The sequence below is a fragment of the Salarias fasciatus genome, chromosome 6 (assembly GCF_902148845.1).
Source record: "Salarias fasciatus chromosome 6, fSalaFa1.1, whole genome shotgun sequence".
Taxonomy (NCBI): domain Eukaryota; kingdom Metazoa; phylum Chordata; class Actinopteri; order Blenniiformes; family Blenniidae; genus Salarias; species Salarias fasciatus.
In genome coordinates, this window is record NC_043750.1 from 21,499,942 (window position 1) to 21,522,004 (window position 22,063).

General features: G+C 40.8%; 2 protein-coding genes across 5 annotated transcripts in view; both read right to left on the bottom strand.

Annotated features, from left to right (window-relative positions):
• The window catches only part of gab1 (GRB2-associated binding protein 1), a 51,865-nt gene extending 44,232 nt beyond the window's left edge, over positions 1-7,633 (bottom strand). For 2 of the 3 annotated variants that reach the window (XM_030093102.1, XM_030093104.1), the window contains exons 1-2: positions 7,146-7,632; positions 6,881-7,010 (exon numbers count right to left, since the gene is read on the bottom strand). In XM_030093102.1, the coding sequence (XP_029948962.1) occupies positions 6,881-6,952 (72 nt within the window). In that variant the 5' untranslated portion in view covers positions 6,953-7,010; positions 7,146-7,632. Of the gene's footprint in view, positions 1-6,880; positions 7,011-7,145 lie in introns of all 3 variants that reach the window. The other variant, XM_030093103.1, reaches the window with a different exon arrangement.
• Positions 7,634-13,206: 5,573 nt separating this feature from the next.
• LOC115389625 (ubiquitin carboxyl-terminal hydrolase 38-like) lies at positions 13,207-21,619 on the bottom strand. Of its 2 annotated transcripts, none has more exons than XM_030093101.1 (11): positions 21,483-21,619; positions 19,624-20,314; positions 18,236-18,371; positions 17,846-17,975; positions 17,639-17,740; positions 17,083-17,241; positions 16,736-16,929; positions 16,556-16,649; positions 16,351-16,457; positions 14,877-16,204; positions 13,207-14,277 (listed from the first exon to the last, which is right to left on the bottom strand). In XM_030093101.1, the coding sequence occupies exons 2-11, from the start codon at positions 20,303-20,305 to the stop codon at positions 14,198-14,200; spliced, it is 3,012 nt and encodes a 1,003-aa protein (XP_029948961.1). In that variant the 5' UTR covers positions 20,306-20,314; positions 21,483-21,619; the 3' UTR covers positions 13,207-14,197. The 2 variants fall into 2 exon arrangements, with proteins under 2 accessions (XP_029948961.1, XP_029948960.1); XM_030093100.1 differs by having other exon boundaries at positions 13,208-14,277; positions 14,881-16,204.
• Positions 21,620-22,063: the final 444 nt, after the last annotated feature.

The window sequence follows — 22,063 nt, forward strand, 5'->3', positions numbered from 1 at the left end:
CCAGAGGATAATGGAGACGCACCACAGTCACCTCTACTCCTTTTGTTTTTCCAAAAGTAGAATGAAAAAAAAATCAGTGAAAGACTCAAAGAATCTCACTCTCTGAAAAAAGATGGAGGTCATTGTTCAAGTACCAGTTCCAGTTTAGCTGTGCAGATTGATTGAGAAAGATTAAAACAAAACACACACACACAGACTGATGTTTCTTCTAGGAAAAAGTAACTCCTGTCCCTAATTTGTCCACTCTGAGCCCAGAAGAGCAATTACAAAGTCTGTGGAGATGAGCTTGTGAAAACAATGCAGATTAAAGAGAGATTATACTGTTCTGATATAGGAGGTACTGTAAGAGGAACTGTAAACATTGTTGCATTTTGTGTAACAAATAAAAACCTTATCAGAATGTACACTCTGTTTTTGCACTACCAGTAAGGGAAAATTTTTGTAGTTGTCAATATTTGTTTCATTTTATAGGTTAGGCAAAGTGATAACAGGTTGTTTGGGACTTCTGTACTAAAATGAGCTTGATGTACGTGACATACACTAAAATATCATTTAATCACACTGTAGACAGACATCTTTGTCATTGTAACAAATACATCAAAATTTAAAAGTGTCAACAGATCTGTACGTCATGTGAACTGCTGCCTCTTTTATAAACTTGGGTCTATATAGCCTACATTTCTGAGTTACCAGTTCAGCAACAATGAAACTGATCCGTCCATGTAAAACACAAGGCCCAAAGCATGTGTCAATGAACGTGGACCAGTGAGGATAACTATTGTAGTAGCTCAAATGTTAATATTTAATGGGCTTTTTTTGTTTGTAATGGACATTAAATAATTAATGGCATATGCAATCCATTTTCAAGCTGTGGCAGATCACACAACACTGGTCTAGCTGCTCCAAATGGAGGGCTGTGCTGCTGCTGCTGCTGCTGCGGACACGGTCCAGTAATTTCTCTTTGTTAGCCTGAGATGCTAATACTGCACAAGTGCCCCTCTGTTGCATCCCGTTTGGGTTACTTGTTTGTTTGTTGTTCAAGCATGTGGGAGGGGCAGTTTGAACAGAAAGTGAGCGCTTGTTCTCTGTTCCACTTGCTAAGCAGATTTAATGAATCCTCTACTTAATCAAAGAGTTGCGCCTTTGTTTTTGTTGGACCACACTATGACAGTCGAATTGCATTTTTCTCTTCCACTGTCAGTAAACGACAACCGATCCAGTCGACCAGTGACAGCTAGCAGTAGTTTTGGAGTGCACTGTAAAAGCACCCTCTTCAATCCACGAGGCCTCAAGACCAGCATGGAGCATGTCCTCAGTCTCCCTGCACTGCCATCAGAGGAGGACCTTCATGGTTCAGTATTTTCCTTCATCCGGTCTGCCCCATAACCTTATGCTGCAGCACTGAGGCCCTTTTAAGGGCTGGACAAAGTGTACAATTAAATCTTAATCTGTTTTGCATGGCTGCATGCCAATAAACGACAAGGATTACCACAGTCCAAGGTAGCTTTGGTAGTGCAAGGAAAATGTGTGAAATTATATAGATGGAAAAAAAAAATCATTACCAAGCTATGTTCAAGTATGATTAAAACGATGAATATGAGGGAATCAATGCGACAAACTAGGGCAGGATTCTGTAACCTGAACAACCAGACATTTTTCCTTTCACCAAATAAATAGCTTGTTGTTGCAACAAAACATGTTTAACCTTAAAAACTGAAAAACAAAACACACACACAATCTTACATGCTCACATGAATAGTTTTGCAATACATTTTAAAATAGTTTTGCATTTTATCTGCTCAGCTCATTCAATGCTACTTTTCGTTTGATCTCCACATACAAAAGAGTCCCAGCATCAATGACAGTGAAAGCAAATGAGTCCTTCCACGTTGAATTAAACTTCATTTTCATGTGTGAGATTTTATCTTACGGGTTTAAACTGTACATGGTTAGTTTACCAACAGGCATGTTTGGAAACTCAGCTGCGGTGGAAGTAGCAGAGACAGAGAGGGATCTGGTTTTGGTTGAGGAATAATATGAAGATAAATATCAAACGTTGTTCAGTTATGTGTCACATTTCTAACATCCAGAAGCCGCAAAAGACCAGACAAAAATGAGAAAAGAGAGACCATAGGTGACTTCCAGGATCCAGATTAGACATTAGACAGCATAAGATGCAGCTAAAGCAGTCCCTGGTCTCCTGGTTGGGGTTTGGGCAGCAAATTGATTCCCTGATCCCATTAAACTTAATATCAAGATCGAAACTTCTTAAATTAGCCAATAATTTTGCACATTTGATTGTAATACAGGTTTGTTCTTAGTACTCAATAAAATAAGGACAGATGCAGACTGGTTTTTGACAGTTCTGCTACAAAAGCAACCTTGGAAACTCCTTCGGTCCTTGTGAAAACACACCACATCTCTGATGAAGCCAGCCATTGTCACACTTTTTTTTTCTTCCCCCCAACAAGTGGATGTTGATACATACGAATCTGAAGTTACGGGAAACAAAGGAGCAAAATGAGAACTAAATGGAAGATGCAAGGTCAATGAAAAAGGGAAACCACAGAGGAGTTATGACAAAAACAACTGTGGTCTGAGACATTCATGCTGTCCTTGAACGAGACATGAAATGTTGCAGTCTTTCACGAACAATTCTGAAATAGTCCAACAATGTGGATGTGCTGTAGGGTTTGCATAGTTTGGGTTTCATGATGACACGCCATGGGAAGAGCAGATAGCTGGAGTAAAAGCTGGTGGGCAGGAGATTGGTGCGAGAAAGATGCTGAGGAAACTTTGGACAGTTTGAGGCAGAATGAAACCAGGAAACACCACAGAAGATTGGCAAAGCTGCATTATGAAGACTAAACTGATCACCTCATACAGTTTTCATCTAAATGGAAAAAAAATGGATCTCTCAATCAGAAAAAAAAAAAAAAACAACCAATCCCACTGACATTGTTAGGAGACCGTAGAAATTAAGCTAATGAGAGACAACTGACATTTTGGCAAACCAGGAGTTGCTTAATGATGTTCCTGAAAGGACCCACATGCTTTTAACGTGTCCCAGCTCCAGCACTCCTGATTGTAATGAGTAGCTTCTAATTAGGCTCTCTGCAGAACATAATAATGACACATTTATTAGGTTCAAGTGTGTTACAGAAAGACATGACAACAGTGCTTTTGGACCAGGGTGTAACACCTCTGGGTCCTTTACTTCAGATTTATGAACTATTTATCATAATATCAAAAACAAAAATATATTTTCTAATAAAAAAATCTAAAAAAAAAAAAAAAAAAAAAAAAAAAAAGTCAGCTCAACAAAAATATGAAACCTTCCTTTACTGAGCTCAAGAAGCCATAAGTAGCACCTTGTAGTATCTGAAAAGGTGATTGTTTTTTGTAATAGAAAATGCTCCCTTGGAAGAACAACAGCAAACATATCACGTTTGTCCTGCCAATACCCATCCAAGGGCAGGCCAAGAGGGGGTGACATGCTGACCATATAACCGGTATAATGTGACTTTATAGGTTCGGACTGCAAAGTGAAACAAAGGTCTCCTCGAGTCAGATTGTTTTTTTCTTTCAAATAAAACTTGGCCAATAGGGGGAAACTCATTTCACCATGATGCTAACATGTATTTTGTTTGATCTTGTGCAACATCCATGTAAAATCCCCTGCACTGGCCTCAAATGAGGAAAAAAGGAACCGCTGTGGATCATCACCAGATGATGCACGTAATCAAAAGAAACTCATTATCACAGATATGCATGAAACCAGACACGTCTTCAACGTCCTCACAGGGTTTTCAGCTCCAAAGCGGATGACTGGCTGGAAATTATCAAACACTTTCATAAGGTGGAACAACTTCATTTTTCCAAAGTTGAGAAATAATTTATGTATGTATGAGAGACAGAATGAAACGTAATCTGTGGCTTGATGTTGTGTAGCTCAGCATCCTTGGATCATAAAATCCTGCTTGCCATCCATTTGCTGTATATTATGTCATACATAAAGATTTCCTGTCTGTAACTCCATTAGCCCAGATATGACTCTGTAAATATGGATGTTGTGGGTGTCTATGACTGGATGTTGCTGGTTTGTATCACTGTGGAAAGACAGAAAAAAAAAATGTGCGATAATTTTCAAATATCAGTAAAAAGATGTAAAATCTGAAGATACCAGGTTGAGTACAGCTGACAAACTGAAGGGACAGGAGAAGCTGTATCGTCCAGTTGTTCATGTTCCTGTCTGCTTTATCCAACTAAGGTTTCAAGGTTCACACTCTGTACAGGAAAACCGTCCATCGCAAACAGAGAAACAATAACACACACACACACAGAGTCACACCATCCTTCAACAGAAAAGCCTGGAACACTCCAGCCTCCGTCGGGCATTATTCACTGGTCATTCAATTTCATCGGCAGACCTCGTCATATGATCACTACCAAAAACATAGCACACACACACATATACACACACAGCTAATACATTGACTGTAAATAACAAAAAACATACTTTTGATAGGATACTCAAGTTAAACCTTTAAAGAGTGCCATTTTAAAAATCTGTACTTTCTCTGTTGCTAACACTGCAGGATAAGCTACGATGCCAGCGACTGGGAGCAATTCACAATGTAGAGGGGAACGATCTAGACCACTGTGTTAATGACACATACTGCAGTGTCAATCAGTAAAGTGTATCTTCAGAAACAGTTTGAGGAATGTAAAGGTAATGAAGGCAAATATGAGTGCATGACCAATGTGTGGAACAAGTCAAAGATTTCTATGCTTCCGATAATACTTAAAACTGCCCATGGATCCTATATTCCAGCATATTCTGAACAAAATGTCAAAACAGCTTGTTTTTAAATATTTGCTATGTATGTGTTAAGGTTAAAGTGAAAATACTCCAACTCCATCTATAACAAAACGGGGGAAAACGTTCTGACTCCATCTCCATGTAGACTGTACAAAATGCAACTTTTCAGCATGTACAGTAGCGGAAGCGACTGCACATGCATACCACGGCTGTAGCAAATACCTCTTCGCCACATTAACAACTAGACAATAACAACAATGGCAGCTTCCAAAGTGTCATGACTCCTGGTTCATATTCTCCTGCAACTCGGTATTTTTTTCAGTCGTGGATCACACGTAATAGCAATCCAACTTCGTCCTCCATCCACACGAATGTCTGTGTGTACAGACCATGTTTAATGTTTGTAGCATTTTGCATATGCATGCATGTGTGTGTGGTTTCATTACAAAACCAACCAACATTGCCAACCCAAGGCCTGGCATGCTCACATGCAATGCCCTGGTAGGTTTTATTTGTATTCCAGCCACTCCACTCTCGATTCCCTTGACTGTGCAGAATCAGAGTTGAGACACCACTATCCACCTTCAACAAGTTGAAAAGTGGTTCAACTTTTGTTGTTACTGCAAGTAAATGTTGAGCATAAACGAAAACCAAAAATGTTCTCCACAATTAAGACAAACAAATATTAAACGGAGCACAGTTGTTTAAAGCAAACATCATTGAGTAGTTGTAAACAACTGAAATTATAGTTCATATATTCAGAGAGAAAGTTGCCTGAGGGGTCTAAAAATATTCAAGTGAGTCCTGAAAACTCATTTAAAAAAAAAAAAAAAAACACTGTAGCTTCTTGCTCCTATATCCTCTTGAGGACAATTAAATAACATGCTCAGCTGAGTACTTAGTGCTTCATGAGAAACAGCAAGTTTGTTGTAATGATCCACAAAGTTGCCATGTTATTTATTTGAGTTTCTGTTCCCATTAACACAAAACTGATCTGATACTGCTGAAAAAAAGAAAAAAAAGGGAACTCCTTTTTTAATGATGAAAAATAATTGCTGTCCAATACTGTGAAATCATCAGTGATTACTTATCTCGAAAAAAAAATTTTTTTTTAAAGAAAATAGTCAAAACACTCAGATGTCATACGTTTAATAACTGAAGAAACACAACCAAGAAAGACTAGTTTTAATATAAAATCTGTTATATAAAATTATATATATATATATATATATATATATATATATATATATATATATATATACACACACACATAAAAGTGCTCCCTTTTTTTAAGAGAGCAGGAGAACAGAGAAAACGTTCTACATTATATCTGTTGCTTTGAGAAAACCTCTCTGCACTCAAGTTTCAACCCCCATATAAATGAAATATCAATAATAGAGATATCCACTAATTTACACAAAAATCACATCGATAGTTGGAATACTAAGATGACCTGCTCACGCTATTTGTTTATAACCAGCTGTAAAAAGCAACTTTACATAATATGTTATGCATATTATGCACAAGAGGAGGAACTGCAGTGTAAACAGTCTACTGAAGATCATGCACACACCACAAACTAGTGGCACTACAAGGTAAATTGCTCAATGATCCATGCAGGCAACACTGTACTGAAGTCTTCACAAGTTTTTCTGCAGTCATAATGCTTCCTCTAGATATTTGGTAAATCATTTAACCCTTGGCATAGTCGTGGACCACCTTTGGTACGAGCAGATTGTAACTGCATAGGCATTTCTTCCAAAGATAATCAATGCATCCGAGACATTCGCCGCTCTCAGTGGCAATGCTGTGACACTACAGCTCCAAAACAACACGCATGTGGCCCTGCCGAGGAGCCACAGAGCAAATCAAGGCCTTCCCACCTTGCTGAACTGAAGCACAGGAGAGGGGAAAACAAAGTCTGACAATAGCCGACTGTTGGAAGTGGCCACAAGATGAGGCCTACACGCTGCAATCTGCAGGGGAAAGGCTGGACACGCCACAGGCGAACAGGTTACTTTATTACAACGCAACAAAGAGGATATGAAGTGCACTTACGTAACGTCTCAACTTTTTTTCAGGAGGAGACTTTCTGAGCCAGCCAGCACACACCACCTCCCCCCCACTCATATCTGCTCCTCTCCCCGGAGTTTCGTTTGTTTCTGGGAGTGTCTTCGTCCTGTAGTACCTGAAACAAACAAACAAAAACTGCTCAGGCTCGAGCGGGGCGACGCAGACTGGAATAAAAAGTTAAAAAAGAAAAAAAAAAGCGTAGGGATATTCGGTGTCTGTGACAGCGCCAGTCCTCCGAAAGTCGACTCACCGACGGACAGGCGGCTCTCTGAAATGCAAGCACCAGATTTGCACCAGTTGTAGACAAATAAGCGAAGAATATCCCGAGTCAACGCCGACCTCCGCGGCTCCACCTATTCAACAAACACCACCGACGACTTTATGTTCGGTCCAAACTGGGTGGCTGCGTGGGGGAAACGACAGAAGAAGAGGGAAAACGAAGAAAGAGGCGCAGGCAACGTAAAGTTTTTTTCTCTCTCTCTTGTTGTTGTTATATGCGCCGCCTCGTGAGAATTCCCGTTAAAGTGGAGCGATTCCCAGTTGGAGAAGTCGGCTGTGAGCGTCCCGCTCCGTACCGGCGCATAGTTAGCTCGTCTGTCCGCAAACTGGAGCCAGCTCGGCCGTAAACACAGTGGTTTCGCTGAGCTTTCCTACCAGTTTACTCCCATGGTTCCTTAATTGTGATTGACAGGGTGGCTCCGTCTTTCCCTGAACTCACCCTCCTCTGGAGCGCGTGAGTGAAGCGCACCGCAGCGGCGGCGGACAAACCGGAAGTCAAGAGCAGCGCTTCAAACACAAAGAACCTCGGAAAATCCTCATTGTACTATTAAAAAAAAGCTTCTCTCGAAAGCCAATTAAAAAAATAAGAAAAAATAATTTCAAGTAGTAATTTAAATGAGGTCAAAACGCTTGTTTTTATTGAGTATGAGTTCGAATGGCAATTTTATAAGGTGGACTCTTTTCCAACAATGATAGTGAAATCTTTTGCAACAGTAGTGGGTGATTTAATTGATTTGTGATTGATTTGGGGACATTTGACATGACACAGGAGTTCCCATAGGAAATCCTCACACACTTGGAGAGAACATGCAAACTCCAAGGTCCAGCCAATTTCTGATTAGACTTCCAGCTTTATCATTGAGCCTTTTGAGAAAAAAAAAAAAAAAAAAAAAAAAAAAAAAAAACCAGCCGAACAATAGGCCTTTGAATATCTATCTTATAAGATAAATATTTTATGATAATAATTATTTTCATTATTACTATATAAAATCAAAACTGCAAATGTATTCATTTAACAATTGATGGCAAATGTCAGGACTCAACAAGATTTATATTCTTATAAAGCTGCAAGCGCATAACCTTTTTTTAATCATATTTAAAAAAATAACAAAACTATACATTTATCTATCTTTTTGGTGTAATTTCCCAAACTGATTTTTTTCAGACATTGAGGTTGAGAATTCTATCCACAGCTTTTGAAGGTTGCAGCCGGATGCGGAGCTCTTTGTGTTTCCGGAACTTGATGAAGTGTGTCGGGGACTGACTGGGGAGGCGGCGGCGTGCTGGGAAAGCCGCGGAGCTCCTACCCTGGGACATGTAGTCCAGAAAATCCCAATAAACACGTTGAAACGCTGCACGTCGGGTCGATAAACCAACCACGGATCAGTGGGTGTAAAGCTCCTTTGGGTGACCTGGAAAAGTGTCTTTAAACAGCCGAAGAAAAGACAAAGAAAGGAGGAGCCTCAGCGGCAAACCTCCTCTGAAGTCTTCACAAATCATTGTACGAGACTACACTGTCCACCATGCGCTTGGCATCTCCCCCAGAGACAAACTCCATAGAAGCATGCTGAGAAGAGAGTGCACTCAGTGACCGACAGGAGCAACACCAATGTGCTCATGGGAAAATTAGAGCAGTCTCTCCCCCCCAAAAAACTCTTTTAAATTCAACTCTTACACTACAAAATTGTAATTAAGTATTAACAAAACCACATTTCCCAGTGGTATTGCACATCCCAAGGCGCTCACGTGAGCCAAGTATTCTTGTAGGTGTGATATAGATCTAGAACCCTAAACACTGGCCAATGTCTCTGGTATCAAACGACCATCTCAACCTGCCCACTGAATCCAGGGGCGGGTACTGTTCTGGTATCTGAGGAACAGAGGCGTCGCTACGGGGTAGGCAACACAGGCATTTGTCTAGGGCCCCGAGCTGAAGGGGGCCCCGAGGGATGGCTGACATCAGTCAATTTCAAAGACAAATTTAAGACGCTACACTTAACGCTGCAATGACAGTGTGTCGAAAATCCCCCGGGCCCTTTCCCGAGTACTCACCGGTTAGTTGCTAGTAGGGGAACCCGACAGATGGCTGATATCAGCAACACAACTTGAACTACAACCCCCCCCCCCCCCCCCCCCCCCCCCCCCCCATTACATTACAATGATACGTCGGGAACCAACCTAATGGGGCCCCGCTACTACCCTGCTTGCATCGGGATACAGTTAAGTCGGCCCTAACCAACTCGGCCCCAAGCTAAGTCGGCCTATAGCAAAGTCGGCCCCATGCCTCAAGTCTCACACATTGAGCCTTTACAGTCACGCATTTTGGTCTTTTGCCACGCACTCACGCCACAAATTGTATTTTTCACGCTGAAAAAAATACCAGTAAATTTGTCTGGTGCGCTGCTGCTATGGCACTGTTATTCACTGCTTTCAGCCTGGTTTTTCCTCCTGCGAAGTCCACCTGAGATGACATGAAGTTTGTGCAAAGAAAGAAGGAACCTTATTGATTCTGAATTTAAATGAATGGTGAGTTGTGCTATACATATTACAATGTCAAAATGATTTAAATGAAAATGCATATTGTAAAATGTTAATATTTACATTAAATGATTAAATTAAATATGATGCACTTTATTGTGTTTTGAAAAAAACAAAAGACCTTTAAAACTGACACATTGTTGCCAACTCCTCACTCAGTAACGTTCTGTAATCTTGTTATTTGTATCAAGGCTCATTTGCATATCTAGGTCGAATTAGATGATGACGTCATTTAAAACGATACATTGTTGCAAACTCCTCAGTCAGGAAAGTTCTAAACGACATTTTCATACAGAAAGAAGGAGTAAAGTGAGTCACGTGAAGTGACAGAGCTACAGCCATAGAGTCCTGACTCCTGATGATTCAAAGGCAGCTTTTAAATGAAAGTGCAGATATCTATTGTCATACATCTATTGTGTTTCATTATTCTTTTGTAAATGTAGAAATGCTATCTACAGTTAGAAATCGAATTTGATTGGTGCCTTGTCTCATGTTATCACACAGCGACATTTGAATAATTTAGATTGATTTGAATTGATTGAAAGTCCTTTTTTTTTGTCCCACAGGGGGAAAATGCAGTGTTCCAGCAGCACAGAGAAAAGAAATATAAATGGAATAGAAATGTGAAATGTGAAATTTACAAAGCCCAACCATAAATAAAAAAATATATATATAATTCAAATATAAATTTAGGATAGATATAATTAAATAACAGATGTAAGCTAACTGACAGAATTAAATATAATTTAAATAGAAATTTAAGTCAGATATAATTAAATAACAGATACAAACTAACAGATATAAATTAATAATTTACAGATACATCTAAGACAGATATAATTAAATAAATAACAGATATACAGTAACAGATATAAATTAAATATAATTTAAATATACAGTTAAGACAGGCACATATGTACAATATAACTGAGAAATGTAAGAAACACAAAAAATATACACAGGAGTTTCACAGAGCTGACTGGATGATGGATGATAATGAATGATTACACCCCCCCCCCCCTCCTTTTTTGATTGACAGGTAAGTCAGAGGCTTGCAGATGTGTTTGAGTCCTCCCAGTTCCATAGCAGCGGTGCACTAGACAAATTTACCGGTATTTTTCTTTTTTCAGCGTGAGAAATACAATGTGTGGCATGAGTGCATGACAAAAGACCGAAATGCGTGACTGTCACGCTCAGTGCGTGAGACTTGAGAGCCCTGCCAGTTTGCATGGGGCTTGTGGCCGACATGACTGTAAGCCCTTGCATCAACGTGCAGTCAGTGTTGTCAAACACAAAATGAAGCGGACATATCCCTCAGAGCACGCTAAGAGAAGAAAAATCAAGAAGAGGATGAAAAGAAAAAAACATGATAGTGGTAAGTGAGAATGTGTAAGCTCTGTGTGTTACATTATAAAAAAGTTAGTCCCAGTTAGTCCAAGGGACTTTGTCCCAAACTCCCAGTCATCCACCACCAAGCACCAGAAAAGTAAGCTGAGTCCATACAAAGTGATTTCAACCATTTTCTTCAAAACACATTAATAAAGTCTGTATATAATCATTCACATTATTTGACGGCGTAATTAACAACACACTTCTGTGGTATGATGAACTTAGAGCACATATTTACCTCTGCCAGCAGAGGTAATGTAATCGTCATGGTTTGTTTGTCTGTCCTTCTGTCTGTTGACAACATAACTTCCAAACTATGGCACGGATTATGACCAAATTTTCACCGTTATTAATCAAAGTATTTCTTTGCTGATCCTTCGTCCTGGACTTCATTCATCATGATTCTAGGCCTGTGAGGCCCCATAGTCCCTCTTACCTAGGGCCCCCAGGGGATTTAGAAACACCCCTGCTGAGGAATCTGATCGGAATGCTATTGTAATGGTGAACGCTTCCCCCTCAGGATGTTCCTGCTTATTCCATGATTAATGACTTGGTCGTTGTACAGACACATATACCTCTGAGCAGCTGCAGTATTGATGAAGAAACCGGGAGCAATTAAAGCCTGTAGACACATTATACTGCTCACAGTTAATGAAGTCTTTTCATACTATGCAGAGTACTATTCGAGCCTTGTTGGAAAACAGTTTGTCACAAAGGGTTTCAAAGTGTCAGAGGATGACAAGAGCTGGACTGCCTGGAGAAAATGAACACATGGGAAGACCATGCAAACTCTACACAGAGGTCCCCACAAACTTGAGCTGAACCGGAGATATTCTTGCTGTGAGGTAAAATATTAAGTTTTAAAGCAGTTTTCTGAGACAAACAAGAACGTTGGTTTACGGTAAGGTTGTAAATGTAAAACTGAAATTCTATCTATTTGTCCAGACTCCATGACTCTCCTGTGATTCCCATGCTTCTCAAAAGCTGCCATTTCAATAATAATAAAACACAAGGAGAGGAAAAATGCAATGGTTCTTGCTGATTAGTGATTGAGCATATTTGATTTCCCCGCATTCCATTTGAGCTGCAGCAGTTTTTACTAGGAGTCTCAAATTATTTTTTTATAACAGCCTTAACAAAAAAAAAAAAAACGCTCTTGAGGCAATAAAACTGTCTAGTGCCTGTGGGAGGTGTAATTGGTGTGTGTGTGATTTCCTGTAGTTGCTCTTCTCAGCCAAGGGTTTACGTACAGTCATTTCCGTTTGTACCAAAGTATTTTGCAATCGAAGCAAAAAAAAAAAAAAAAAATTATCAAACATTTATCTAGATCTAAGAAAAAAATTACAGCTTCAACTTCATTTTATCACACTTGACTTTAGCTCCAAGAAGAAAACTAGCAGCATGGTCTGCATATATAAATACATTGTGTACAGTGATTGACATTTGGTATCCAATTAAAAAAAAACAAAAAAAAACAAAAGACATGGCACCACAGATGGCTCCTGGTGGTCTGTTTCAGCTGTCGTACAGATGCTGAACAATGAGTAGCTGACAAGAGAGATATCACAGACTTAGAGGTGCGTTGACATTAAAGGGCTCTTTGGTGACTGGCTCTTATCCAAAGAATTCATTTCAGGTTTCCAGGAACAATCTGCTGCTTTATCTTCTTTATTAACATTTTTATATCTTACGCTTGTCCTGTCAGGTTTTACTGTCACATTTATAGATTAGTTCATGAACATCTGCTTGCATCCTCGCCAACGAACCACTGTAAATACTTCGAGTCTACCTGAAGCGACTTACCTGCTGAAGTGAGGCCACAGCAGACTCTGTCAGGAGTGGGTGGGGGTCATTATGGTTATTGATACAGGACTGCTGGGGTATTAATTCAAACAATCTTGTTCGTAAAAATGCATTAAATATAAAAAAAGCACACAAAACTCAACCTGCAATATTATATACAATATTATAGTCCGTTAAAACAAAGAGGTCACAGTCTAGTTGTGTATCGATGAAGCCAGCTAACAATGCAAGAGCCGACAGCTTCACATGTAGAGAATACGTTCGTGTGGGAAATGTGCCATGTACATAAACAGGATTTCAAATTATCCAGAAACATCATTTCACGTCATATGTACATTTTATTGCATGTGATAGTAAATCTAGAAAACAAAGCACACGTCAAAAGTATTCAAACATTTTAGAAAATTCCAATCCCTCAGCCCATGAAGAAACTGTTCATGCAAATCAGAAAAAAAACAAAGCTTGTACACTATTTTTTCAGAAATATGATGAATCAGAAGAATCAGCCCATCTTAAAAATCAGCTTTTTCATATGGTGAACAGCACATTCTGCAGGTGCGTGTGTCAGTTTGTCCAGTATTACTCAAACCATATATATGGGAATGTCCTTGACTATATTCTGTAACACATACAGCTAGTCTTGAGCTGAAGTTTTTAAATTAATTGTAGATTTATTTTGTTATACTGACATATTCCTGAATTCATGTGTTTCTCAGACTTCTCTGGTAAATTAGCCGTGATGTAACAGATGATGTTTTACCCTCTTGGTATATCAAGTAATATATCAAATATTTATATTTGGTTTTTTTGGGGGGAAAACCTGAAAAAAAAAACGACTTTGGCTATTGTTTAAGAGGGTGATGATATTTATTTTCTTTAAGAAAGAAAAACTTGCAACAATAAAGTGTTATCCACCTCACATATTTAGATGTGAAGTAATACTAGAAGATCACAATGCTGAGATCAGCAGAAAATAACTGGAAAAAAAAACCCCACATCATATGGCAAAACTCTTTTCATCAAAACTTATAAGACTTGTAAGGAAAGTCCAATATGGGGTCAGGATCAGTGCTGATGCTCTGTGTGAGTTCTCATGTCATTTCAGTGCTATATACACGGCGCAAGAGACCAGTTTGCAGTACGATCAGGTCAGGACTTCTAATGCCAGTTCGTCTGGATTTCCTGCAGAATGTCTCTCCCTCTCAGAACACCAGTCTGCTAATGGTATTGAAGCCTCCGCCTCCTCCTCCTCCGCCTCCACCAGACGGACCGCAGCTCCCCGGTGGGTTATTGTCATCTGAACCGTTGGGCCTGAATGAGCAGGAGGACGACGGGGCCTGAAGGGCCTGGGTCCGAGCGTTGAGCTCCTGTTCCTATTGGGCACAGAGAGAAGAAGAAAATACTTTCAAAATGTAAGCAGGCACTCAGACATGAAGTATTCGTCTTCGAGGGGCTGATTTAGAGGCGTTCTTGTTGCAAATGATTGGCAGTGCATCAGAGCCATCACCTAACATTATTACAGCACCCTCTAGAGGAGACTGGCTTCAGTTACTCATGTGAAAGCAGCGGAATGTCGACTCAACACTGCACAGTTCAATGACTCGTGAAATTACACCTCATGTCTTATAACGGGAGAGTTAAGATCTGGCTTCAAAGGCAGTGGGGAAAAAAATGGAATAGACTGCAGCTTTTAGTTAACTGAAAAATTCTGTTTTCCCTCCGCTACTTTTCACCTGAGGACATTTTTGACTTTCATAATTACTCACATACCAGAGTTATTTGTAGTTATGTTTCAAGTCACATGTGACCGAAGCATGAAAAATCAGGACACTGTTTCCCCATTGATCACCGAACCATTTTAAACCACAGATCAAATTTGACTGAATCGTTTCATTTATATTTGCGATGGCACAGCCTTCAATTTTAACGCGCACACGTGAGGGAGCATAATGTTCATTGTGTTCAGTTCCACTTGCCTGTAAATACAGCTTATTGTCCTTGATAATAGCGTCCAGTAGTTCCTTTTGCAGGGGAGGCTCAGCGCTCAGTCTCATTCCATTAGCCATCACTCCTCCATTCACATCCTGGCCTGGCAACTCCTGCCTTCGGTACATGAGCACATACGCCGTGTCCTTGGGGAAACGGTTAGTAATGTTTTGCACTGACTGGAAAGATGTGAATGTCACTCTGCTGTCATTGAACAGCAGCCAGTCCTTGGCCTCGGGGCCACTAGCAGCTACGGTGGCACCTTGTTCAGAAGGAATGGAGAGGGCAGAGCAGGCGTATTCGGCCGGGTTGCTCCCTGGGTCCTCTTTGATGGCCAAGTGATTGGCGGAATGCTGTGCTCCATCTGCCCCGCTGATGTTACGACCGTAAGAGTAATAGTGGCCACTTTCGGACGATATACCTGAATGCATCACCACTGAACTGAGCACGTAGGGCACAGACTGGACAGACATCTCTCCCGTGCTACTGATCTCTTCTATATCTATCCTCGCCCTCTCCTCTTCCTCCTCATCTCTTTGTGATGGTTTGAGTTTTTTGGCTAGATTCTCACTGCTCTCAGGTGAGTCCACTTGCAGGGGAGAGGAGGTACAAGAGGAGCAGTGTTGAGGCATGCAAGAGGCATGTACAGGCAGCCCCATGAAGGATGGGATGGTGACGTTATCCAGGATCTTCCTGCGGATATGGCATTTGGCATCGTACGAGAAGCGCAGAAGCGTCAGGATTAAGTACTCGGGTGCAGACACCACCTTCATGGTCCTCTCCGCTCGCTGCAGGGAGCTACACTTCTCACAGAAATAGGCGTTGTCTTCATCAAGGATCTCGGGAGCCAGGAAGTAGTTCACCAGATCAGGCACAGAGAGAGGAGGCTCATTTGTCACTGGCACAAAGTGGGGATTGCTCGCTGTGGCGCTGGCCGACGCAGGCTCAGGAACTTCGCTGCCGCCATTGACGGATCCCTGGCAAAGAACCTTGGGCTCCTCTGAGGGGCCTTGGATATGAGGGCCGCCCTGAGAAGTGGCGGAGGGACAAAAGGCCAAAGAAAGGTCTGTGAAAGGCTCCTCTTTCTCGGAGATAAAGTTGCACTGCATGCAGCGGATGCCTGTGACCAGCTTCCCGCCGAACGTTCTTTCGATCAAAGTCTGCCCGTTGTTCTCAGATTTAGTTTCTGCTGGTGTCAAATGCGACTCCTCCTGCTCCTCGGCAGATGTCACGCTAGTCGGTTCTCTGCTGCTTGTGTCAGTGATAGGCTTGGCTGATTCCAGGACTTGAAGCGTTTTCTCCTCTTCGTGTAACCTTGCAATCAGGAAACACAATCAGCATGAGAAGAGACTACTAGCAACATATTTTTCTATCAAAAAATATCACATAAAACATCACGTAAATAGTTTTCACTGAAACAGAGTCTTTACAGCTTCAGCTGTAAGTGGAGTCTACTGTACCTGTCCAGAAGAAATCTGAGGTACTCGGAACAGTCCTGTTGAGAGCCAGCATTAAACCAGGGAGGTCGAGAGGCTTCCAAGAAGTTCCTGGGAGCATATGCTGCCCTCTGTAGGACACAGAAACACATTCAACACACTGCCATAAGCTGTACACAGCAACCACAAATCACAGTCACACCACTCTCCAAAACAGTACAACACTAACCTGAGTATGTGCCAGGAAGGCAAAAAGGAGCTGAAGCTTTTTCATTAGTGTGTTGGAACCATTTAGCTGTAATGATAAAACATGTCTCCTGAAACTGAAGAGAAAGGAGTTAGTTTGATTCTTATGTTCAACAGAAACATATTGTGGGTGCTGCATGTGTATGTAGTCTAAACAACTCACTCTGTGGCCATGAAAAGCGTCTGGATGATGCTGTTCATGTAGCAGGTGTTCCCCAGGTTGACCAGGCCTGTCTTGCCTGTCTCCGACTTCCCAGCTTGCCTCAGTAGACCAGACGCAAATGAGTTGGATTGAGATGTCCAGGCACTTTGATTCAACACCAGCTTGATTTTATCCTCCACAGGTTTTGGGAGATCCTGAAGAGAGACAAAGAGTCAACAAAGAAACAAATAAAAATGTTAAAGATCTGAATTTATCTTAATAAATGAAGCTTGCTACAATTCACAATTAAAACTTCCTTTACGATGTCAACATGCAGCTACAGTAAGAAGTAGTTCCTTCCGTTTTACCTTGATGGCTTCAAGTATGTGATCATAGAGGTCAGGGAAACCAGAGTACTGGTACATCATACAGTGTATTAGCTCCGTGAACTGCAGCAAGAACACTTTACTGGTGGGGAGGCCATCTGTTCTTAGGGATTGCACTAGATGCACAACATGTGGAACAACCTGGGACACAAGAAGAAAAGACAGAAGACCACACTTAAATGCAGAAAAACGGTGGAGAGCACAGCTAATATTATTCATACAAATCCACAGCATGGTCAGCCAGAGGGGAAGCTGCACAACAGGAACCCCACAGAGGGTTTGGTCTCATTTGCTGAGCATTTTTGAAAGTATTCATGTTTTCAGATACTAATGATATTGGCCAACTCAAGGGCCATTGCTTGGCATTTAAGTGCTTCACACATCATTAGCGAAAAAGCGCTGCCGCGCCTTGGGTTCTGGGGAAAAGAAGGCTATGCAGCTTTGAAGTAATTTAAACCAGAAGAGACGAAAATGAGAAAACCAATAAAGTGGCCATATGAGAGGGAAATGGGCTGTGAGGAGGCAGGATATCCCTCACCAAATGGAAGGCCTCGGGAGAATGCTGGAAACTCAGCAGCATGTGGGAGAGCACAGCTAGCGCCCCCTGCCGCACAATAGGGTACCACAGACGACTGAAAACCTGAGAGAAAAGGGGGAAAAAATTAGTACAAAGACATGCATGCATAGATCTGTTATGCAACTTTTTCTGTGATGTGAAATAAACTGAAACGTTCGCATGACAAACCAGTTCGATTTTAAGCAGAGTAACATCAATGAGGATGGTGAACTTCTGAACAGCAGCCAGTCCTTTCAGGAGAGCGATGACCCACGTGTCAACATGTTGAGCCAAAGGCCAAGAGAGCCAGTCAATCATCCTAGAAAAGCAAAAGAAAAAGCATGTGCTAAAGTGAAAGGTCTTTCAATAACTTTTACATGAGTAAAACCCGCAGCCCTGTTTCAGAACATCATGAGTTGACGTGCATTCTGGAAAAAATAATTCAGTTAGTTTTCTTCTTTTTTTTATGTAAGATACAAGCAGGAGACAGCAGCACATTATCATTATCAAGTATTGTGCTCATTCATTCAAAACAGTTGTGTACAGCCATTTCCCAAAAGATCCAGTGAGTAAAATAACCTGCAGAGTGCTTTAGTCATGCTTGCATCCTTCACATTCTGGTCTGTGGTGAGACTTTTGATGAGCACTGTGATCATCTGAACAGGGATGTGCTGGACCAGGCTGGCAAGTGCAATGGATGGGTCAAAGGCAGGATCTGCAAAAATATTCAACAAAAAACACAGAACTGTACATTTTTTCATTGTAATTTTACACTGTGGAAAATAGCAAACCTCTCAGCCCATAAACTTGATACTTTCTCTGAGAGTATGAAGTGAAATTAATTATTTACATGGTGAAGGAGAACAGAACCATATCCCAATTTCTTCCAATTGTTTGCTGTAATATTTTTACACTGATAAACAGTGTTTTTTATTGTATCTGTAAAAAGAACAGGGTCTTGGCAGCATCTTTCCCAGCATGAACTCAAGTTTAACAGAAGCTCTGTTTATTAAAACAACATCACAAAAAAGAGACTTGCATAGTGACCTTTTAACACAGGCTGTCAATGAGTGCTGACCTTTAAAACAGCTGCCAGCTATTTGATTATTTTGTTCTGTTTTGGTTTTATCACTTCTAAAATGGTGACAAAGAATGGAGCATTAAACAACTCAATAGACCTTTGTAAATTTTGCTAAAAACAAGGTCATTTAAAAAAAACAAACCCAAATCAATACAATCATTATACCAATAACCCAAAACAAGGTTCAACTGACTTTGAGTTGGGTAAAAACATGGGCTTAACTATCAGTAGTGTACATGTCCACCACTGACATCGCATTAAGCAACACTCCTGTCTTTGGCTGAACAACTCATAAATCTCTCCTTCTGTGATGCTGTTTCACTCTTTCTTAAAAGGTTCATGTACTGCATAGGCAGATATTTAGCCAAAGCCATGCATGACACACCAAAAATAAGTTTAACAATATCCAGAGTGTCTCAGGCCATCTGACATTATTTCATCTGAACAAATCCAAGGACTGTCTATGGTCACACATCTCAGTGTAGTCTTTTGGCACCACAGTAGTCTGACCAGCAGATTAAGTGATTACAACTATACACAAAAAGTCTGGATATTTGTGTTTGGTACAATTTACTTTCTTTGTTACATCAACTCTTTTTGACAACAAAATGTATGCCATTGGAAAAATTTAATGGTGAAACATCTATAGAGAAAATGCATTTCAGGAAAATTTGTGACTCCAAATTAACCATAGATGTGGATGTAACTGTATTTCTAATTGTCTGGTTTGGCTCCACCTCTCCTGACCCTGATCCGGTTTATATTTGTATATTTCAGGCATTTAATATATGAGTTTCAAGGCTTACCAAGGCAACAAAACAAAACTCAGACTAAGCTCAGGTTGGGAACATTCAGCATTAGTTTCTCAAATAGGACTCTGTCTCACCTGTTGAAGAGATGATGGCAAACACTTCCTGCAGCGAGGGCAACAATGTGGCGGGGTCAGCCTTCCAGATGTTCTGCAGCAGTGTGCTCACTTTCGTCACCTGGCCTACATACTCTCTCAACTCTCGCTCTTGGCTGGCAAAGCAGTGGAAATAACTGATGGTCCTCACCAGCTGCTGGCAGAACAAAACGCCTGACTTTTCCCTGGGGATGCACTGCACAAAGTCAGACAGCAAAGTGCTCAGGCGGGCACAAAGGGAGGACTCCGGCCGTTCACACACCATCCTCAAGACCTCCACCTGGATCACTGCAAAGATCTCCAGCACTGAGGGACAGCTGATGAGCAGCCGCAGGCAGCAGTGAATGTAGTCAATGACAGCTGGATCTTTGCGGTCCAGCTGCCCGTAGCCCTGCTGGAGCAGACTGAGCACAAAGTCTTTAGTGAAGAAGTGCTCAAACTCTGGGCGGTGGTAGCGAGCATAAGCCTCAAGAACCTGAGAGCCGGTTTGCTTTTGAAAGGCATCTTCACCAAGCAGGATGAGGCGTGTGGTGAGCGTAAACAGAGCACGACACTGCTCTTCAGTCACCTCCTTCTCTGCCGCTTCCACTACCTTCTTCACAATGGCTCTCTTCACTGGAATAGAGTGATTGGAGCTGACAAGCCCCTCCAAAATCTTGTCCATGATGCTGGCCTATGGATGACAATAAAATTAGTCAGTACACATTAAGAAGACAGTTTTTAACATCATACTAAACACTACAATAAATAAACAGGTTGTGCTCACTATCAAATAGTCGACTTTAGTTGTTATTAAGAACTGCCATGCTGCTACAGCTGTAACTGGGCAGAATTTGTTGTGAAAAAATAGTAAATTGGTGTATTTTCTCACTCTATGGCCATTTATAGTAGTTTGCATTTGATGAGGCCCACAGTGTCAGTAATCAGATGTAAACCACATACAGTATACTTATCTTTACTGTGTCTGCTTTTTTATAAGTAACTTGCTGTGATGTTAATTATTCCATTATTTTTGTTTTACAATGAAAACATAAATGTTAATTTGGCTCACAATGGATAATTTGTAAAAACAATTTCAGACAATTGAACGAAAAATGTGCGTGTGTATGTATGCATTTACGCAAACACTGAAGAGCACGGAAATAATTCCGAGGGTTAACACAATCAGCAATGATGAAACTTTTTCGGTCAAACAAATACTTAATTTTTAAGGAAAATAATCAATAAATAATTTTAAAAAACTAAAACAAGTCAAAGAAATAGTAAAGCAAAGCAGAAAGGGTTTCTGAAGCCGCGATCACTTTAAGGATACCATCAAAGTCGTCAATTGACATCAGGCCGCCGTATGTTGTTGACCATGAGATGAACTTAGCGCGTCTGTTTCAAAAGCAGCATTTCAGCTACTTATATCAAATCAGCCACCGACATGATTTTCTATCAATTTTTATTACATTAACTCGTTAAATCTAAGTATTTTCCAGAATCGTGTTATTTCACATGTTTTTTTCCAGCATTTGTTGTGTCTATGAGGGGACGCTGATGAGCCGCTTTCTGTTATCCACTGTGGATACAAGCGGCTAACTGGCTAGCGCTATCTGTAAAAGCTAAGGTTACTCAAAGTTTCCTGGCGTCCACCTGTTGAAACGTGTCTGACTATAAAATAAATGCACATCTCTGGAAAATAGGTGGATCGACAGTGTCTAATAAGTCGTCACTGCGGCAGATGCTGAACAAAGCGGCCAAACAGGCCTAATGTCAGCCTCTAACGGCAGCTACCACTGACTTAGCAGAAATACAAGCAGCTACTTACGCCTTGAACCTGCTCTAATAAGTGCGCTTACCCAAACAGAGCATGTCAACACAGTTCGAGCTGGATCCCCCTGGCTGTCAGTGGGATTTAAGTGGGTTTTAACGGAGAAAAAACGATATTTTGGTTCATTTGATCCGAATCAGCTGATTAACCCTCCAGCGACGTCATCCCCGTGCGTAGGACCCTTTGGTAAGAAGTAGTTGTCTAAACAGTGCCTGTGTCGTTTCAAGCAAAAATGTTTGCAATTTCGTGGAGGGTTTAGAGATGAAATAAATAACTGTTGTCATTTCGTAATTAATATTGTCACGCTTCACCTGAAGCATCTTGTTTTTTCGATGATGGATGTGGGATGTGGGATGGATGTTGCATTCTCGCTCTACGTTCATTTTGTTTATCTAACCAAACTCAACACCTAAACTCATAAATGTGAGAACCGTGTTTTCTCAGTCAAGCTTTGTATAGTTGTACTTTATTCATCTAGCATTTTTCAATTTTTATTTTTTTCTTTATTTCTCCTAAAGCAATAAGTCTTCCTCACTTTAATGACATTCAATACTCATTTTGCTTCTAATCACACTAAAGTAAATATTACATTACCTACTGCTACCCCTG

Bases quoted from the DNA above. Each gene is read 5' to 3' on its own strand.
- LOC115389625 (XM_030093100.1), bottom strand. From the start codon at position 20,305: ATGGACAAGATTTTGGAGGGGCTTGTCAGCTCCAATCACTCTATTCCA. The intron at 18,372-19,623 runs GTGAGACAGAGT...ATATTTTTGCAG, and splicing joins TGCCATCATCTCTTCAACAG to ATCCTGCCTTTGACCCATCC. The intron at 17,741-17,845 runs GTTTGTCATGCG...CTTTTCTCTCAG, and splicing joins CTCTGCTTAAAATCGAACTG to GTTTTCAGTCGTCTGTGGTA.